Source organism: Malus domestica, chromosome 12, assembly GCF_042453785.1.
Source record: "Malus domestica chromosome 12, GDT2T_hap1".
NCBI classification, from domain to species: Eukaryota; Viridiplantae; Streptophyta; class Magnoliopsida; order Rosales; family Rosaceae; genus Malus; species Malus domestica.
Window position 1 is genome coordinate 25,791,880 of NC_091672.1, and position 5,915 is coordinate 25,797,794.

At 35.8% G+C, this 5,915-nt stretch overlaps 1 protein-coding gene across 1 annotated transcript; it reads left to right on the forward strand.

Moving 5' to 3' along the window:
- Positions 1-4,438: 4,438 nt before the first annotated feature.
- On the forward strand, positions 4,439-5,915 carry LOC103451230 (protein DETOXIFICATION 53). The gene is given in 1 exon segment (XM_029090774.2): positions 4,439-5,915. A coding segment is annotated over 1 exon segment (1,434 nt). The 3' UTR covers positions 5,873-5,915.

The window sequence follows — 5,915 nt, forward strand, 5'->3', positions numbered from 1 at the left end:
TGCCTCCAAGTTATATATTATATTTACAGGGACACTCCAAGGTTATCGAGTACTCCATTATGTATAAATTCTCCTCATTTTTTTGTATGGAATAAGTGTGTGTTTTTTTTTTTTTTTTTTGTTTGCTCAGAAAATAATTTATTAAAGGGAAAAACTTATAGTATGACCAGTTTCAATACAATCAAACATTAAGGCATGATAAGCAGTATCAGTAGCTATCTTCGACAGAAAATATAAATGTACATCTTTCTAAATCTTTAGAAAGTGGACTCCATGAGTTATAAAGAGAAAACTAAATGAGATCTCAAATTTATATCTCCTACATTAAAGTAAAATTGATATTCACATCTCCTAGAGATGCAAGTGAGATATAAATATGGGTTTTGCATTCCACATTTTCATCTCACTGCTGGAAATGCTCTAAATATATTTTTTTTGGTCTTGTATAATTAAACCTAAGGAATGTCCTAACTAACAGTTAGTGTTACTTGCATAAAAAAGAATCACATTGTTATGAAGGCATACTAGTGTTCTTATCTTATACAGGAAGCCGTAGATAGATTATGTACAATGAAATCTTCGAGGAATAATTAAATTCATACTGTATCATAATAATTCTCACCTATCAAGTACTCCAAATCCATAACTGATCAGTTGACAGAAACTTAGGTCATCTTGTGCTCCTTAATTTGAACTCAAAATATATAAGTTCACCTTTCCGTTATCGTTTGGTATGTGGACTGGATTAGAACGAATAAATTCTTAATTTTTAAGTCATACTGAAAGTAGAAGTGAATGATTTTTCATTTGAATGAGACTTTTAATTCCGTTATCGTTTGGTATGTGGACTGGATTAGAGCAAATAAATTCTTAATTTTTAAGGCATATTGAAAGTAGAAGTGAATGATTTTTCATTTGAATGAGACTTTTAATCCCACCATTTTGGAAAGGATTGGACATGTTTAGTTTTTTTTTTATATTTTTTTTATGAGTTCTAATCCCTCTGCTACCCTTGCATTAATTGGACATAACTTTTTTCATTTCTCTCCTCAACATAACTCAGAAGGTTATCTATTCCACTTCAATCTTACATATCAAACGAGGCCTAAGTGAACCAAGTTTTGTGGTCCTGACATTAACAGTAATGTTGAGCACAACACCTCATGATACAATGTGAAGTTTATGATTCTAATAAAACTTATGATTGTATTACCAGACTTTCATAATACAAGAGATATTAAAGTTATGAACGAATTACAAGATTATATTATTAAGAGATATAGGACTAATACAAGTCTACAACATAAACAAGATAATAATAATCTATAAGTCATGATAAGAATACAACTCAACACATATCCCTTACAAATATCCAGTCAATATTTTTTCGTTGATAAATTCCAACTTCTAGTTCTAAGTTCAACTTATTCTCATACATTATTAATCGAGTAATGTTAGATATCATGTTTTTTAGATTAAATTTGTAAATATGTCATGTGTCATGAATATTAAGTAAGCACGTTAATCAACACTTAAGTATTAATCCAATCATCAATAATCACGTCATATAATTTACAAAATTTAGTCTAAATAGTTAATCTCCTTAGTATTACCATTCTTAATCTAATCAATACTAGGCACGTACACAAGTTATATTCTGAGGTTCATAAACCAGGAAATAGCTGGCATTTGGATCAGCCCCAAACTGAAACTTCCATTCATTATTGCTAGTCTCTTGTACTCAAATAATTAACCCTACTTGTATGTTTGTACATACTACATACACACAAGTGTGTTGAGGGAGGAGAGATCAAACACATAATTTTATTTTCAAACACATAATTTTATTGAACACCAAGATAAATAATTTTAATCACTTAAGATAGATAATCGAACACATAATGACATAGTTGTATGCGTAACAACATAATTAAGGTAAACTGAGCTGTGTACAAAAGGAATAAATTTTATAATTTATAGCTATTCAGTCAGCGGCGATAAAAGTTGTACACAAATTTTAAGTCCAAGTATACAGCAGAATTTTCCTGCACATTTTCTTTTGCTTGAAAAATAAACAAAAAAAATATTTTTAGATTGATGATCACTCTCTGCTGTGCTAGCCAATTAAGCTTTTTTTTTTTTAATTACTGACATAACATAATGTAGACAACAGAATTTCTTGGAAAATGCCAAAATTTTGGTGGACATAGACATAGTGACGCGCATGCTTCACAACAATAGTTTTCATTAATCACATTGTTTTTTTCTGGTCCAGTTAATCACCGGTACATTTATATACATACATATATAATACAATTCAAGGCCTAGGGATTATGTTATAAGTTGACCAAAGCTTGCTCTCAGTTTACGCTTTCCTTCCATGTTTCAATGCACCATTTCTTCCCTCCTCTTCCATCTTCTCTGCAATAATAGTAAGTCCAATGCCATGGCCGAGGAGCTCATCAAGTAGTAGCTAGGAAAAAAAGTGACAGACAGCCCAGCAAGCTGCAGCTTAATTTGGGGCTTTGAAATCAAATACAAGGTTTGTTATTGTAATGATATATCATTTTTTTAGGCAAAACTTTGGGGCGCACTTTAAAAATAAATACTAGTGTGAAAATACAGGTTTCGAAACTCTCCTTTGTAACAAGGGAAAAAACTAAAACACATGCAAGTAGTAGAACTTGGGTTTTGAAGTACTTTGATTTTGTTAATTTTTTTTTGGAGGAGTTTTTGTTTAATATAAAGCGTGCATATCGGACCCCATTGGACAAAGCCGTCTCTGAAACTGGACCGTGGTTGTACTTTTATAGGATTTTTTTTCTGTGTCCCTTCGGATAAACATGTGCCTGCCTGGTACTGAATCTCGAGGAATTATAAATGGTGGCGGTGCTCATGACCTTCTGATTCTAAAGCATCATGGAGCTGGAGATCGTAATGAAGAAGACTTGACAATGAGAGCTAGAGGCGACGAAGGCGGCGCCACCACCACCACAATCACTACCACTACTACTACTTTCATACGGAGCTTTCTTCAACGCCTCCCCCACCTTCCCTCAGATGGAGTACTTCCGCGAGAGCTGCCGCTTACTGAGGTATGCAGCCTACAACCTCTCGTTCCCTCTACTTCTCGCTCTCACATACTCGACGTCATGTCTCACATCGGAAATGTGAAAATTTGTGGATAATATTTATGATGCCACCGGCCATTAGTTTTGTGCTGAATGGTATAAAATTTTTCAAGCATTACACAACTCACTAGTTAAGCCTAACAGTTACGTGTTTCATGCCATTACACATTTAGACTGTCAGGTTTTTGTTTAGAAATCTAGATGTTGAAGCTTAAGCTTTATCGTTCAAGTTAAGTTTTTTATTCTTTTAAGTGCAATCCAAACTGCTTGTTGTATTTCTTTGGAACAAACAATTCTGAGATTGGCTACCTCTACACCATATGTTTGATGAGCTATCCTATACACACTCACATGTGGCACCACAGCCCCCACACTCACATGAGTGAAATGTCTAATTACGATGAGAAAATTTTCAGTATAACACTCATACAGTTACATAAAGTTATCAATTCATAGGTTATAGTACGGTTGAACGATATAATGATAGAACAATTATTCCACGTAAAGGTAGGTCACACTAAAAGCTTCCCAATTGAAAGCCACAATGCTTGTCTAGTAACACGTAAGCTGACCAGTTAAGAAATAATTCAGACCACATATATACTTCCCAAATCATAACCGCATGTTCAGGTTTGGTTAATAATGTATGTTTTAGACCATTTTTTCTATTCACTCACATGATAATGCTAATTGAAAATACATGTATGACAGATTCTATAATTTGTGAATATATCAACAATATATTAAACATCGATTTCAAATTAGATAATAGTAAAGTATACTTACCATAGGTGATAAACCTAAATTACTCTGCACTAAACAGAATCATTTTATGGCAGCTTTAGATTCTTTAGACGTACGTTGACAATATTTTTCATTGGCTACATTTTTAAGAGAGCCGATGCCCTGAGGTTTTTGTTCGATACCTCACCAACTATACCTCTGGCAACTTGCAACTCTTACAATCTACGAAAGGTCCAAAAAAATACATTTTAAGCTAGTGACTTTATATTTCTATTTTCCACGTGTTATATTTTAAAGTAATTTCTCTGTAAAATTTCCTTCCTTACAGCAAATTAAGCTTTCATATGTGTTCAGGGAAGTTAATTTTCTTACTTGCATTTTGTCTAAATCATTCTCAATTATGTGAAAAAGTTTCGATCCACTCTTTGCCTAGTGTTGTTCTGGTTTTCCACCTCGACAGTTTATGATTGGAGGTTGTGGACGGGGCTCCTTGTAGTAATTTCTTTCTTTGCAGAAAAATTAAATTCCATTTTTCTAATACTTCGTGTTCCTTTTGTGAATCCATGTAGATAGGAGAAGAGTTGAGATCGTTGGTAAAGATTGCAGGCCCTATAGTGATAACATCCATGCTTATATACTCAAGGTCTCTTGTTTCAATGCTATTCTTAGGCCGTCTTGGGAAAACAGAATTGGCTGGAGGCTCATTGGCTCTAGGGTTTTCAAATATTACAGGTTACTCACTCCTCAGAGGTCTATCGACGGGGATGGACCCCATTTGTAGCCAAGCTTATGGAGCTCAAAGATGGTCAGTTATCAGTCAAACTTTTCAGAAAACCCTTTGCCTCCTCCTCCTTGTTGCCATCCCCATCTCACTCTTGTGGCTCAACATGGAGCCCATCTTTATATTGTTAGGGCAGGACCCGCAAATTATTAGGGTTGCAAAACGTTACATGGCTTTTGCCATTCCTGAATTGATAGGGCAAGCTCAGCTTCTACCATTGAGAATCTTTTTCAGAACACAAGGGTTCACCACCGCATTAACCCTTGCAGCAGCATTTTCCGCCCTCTTTCATTTACCTATGAATTATTTTTTGGTCACATATATGGATTTTGGGGTTGCAGGTATTGCCTTAGGGCTTGCTTGGAACACTTTTCTTTTCAATTTGGGTTTGGTAATTTATCTAGCCAGATCACCTCATGCTTTGAAGCCATGGCATGGGCTCACCATTCTCTCAGCCTTTCAAGGATGGGGGCCATTGCTAAGTTTGTCTCTACCCAGTTGTGTTTCAGTTTGCTTAGAGTGGTGGTGGTATGAACTTATGTTGTTCTTCTGTGGCTGGTTGAGTAACCCACAAGCAAGTGTTGCAGCAATGGGAATTTTGTTGCAAACAACTGGAATGTTATACATTATCCCAATTTCTCTAAGTGGATCCTTATCGACGCGTGTAGGACTCTCGCTGGGCGCAGGGCAACCAACCCGCGCCCAATGGACCACCTTGATTGGGCTAATCATGGCATTTGCTTGGGGGATTTCCGCGTTCATTTTCATGACTGCTTTTAGGTCCATGTGGGGGACAATGTTCACGAACGATCCACAAATTCTTGATTTGATTTCGACTGCACTTCCAGTTTTGGGATTGTGTGAAATAGGCAACGTTCCTCAAACAGCTTCCTGTGGAGTGTTAACAGCTACTGCAAGACCTAAGCTTGGAGTAAAAATAAACCTGTTGGCATTTTACCTAATTGGACTGCCAGTAGCTATTCTTGCGACTTTTACATTTAAAATAGGTTTTTTGGGGTTGTGGTTTGGGCTGCTTTCAGCACAGTTGTCTTGTGTGGGTATGATGGTGTACACATTGCTCCACACTGATTGGAAACACCAAACAAGAAGGGCTGAGCAGCTGACTCAGGCTGTGGAAGTGAAAAACGAAACTGAAGAGAACTTAGAGAAGACAAATGATGAAGAAAGCGGGCTGCTAACTCCTACTGAAGTCTGAGTTTTACAAATATTTCAGGGATAATTTACATAGGGAATTCAGT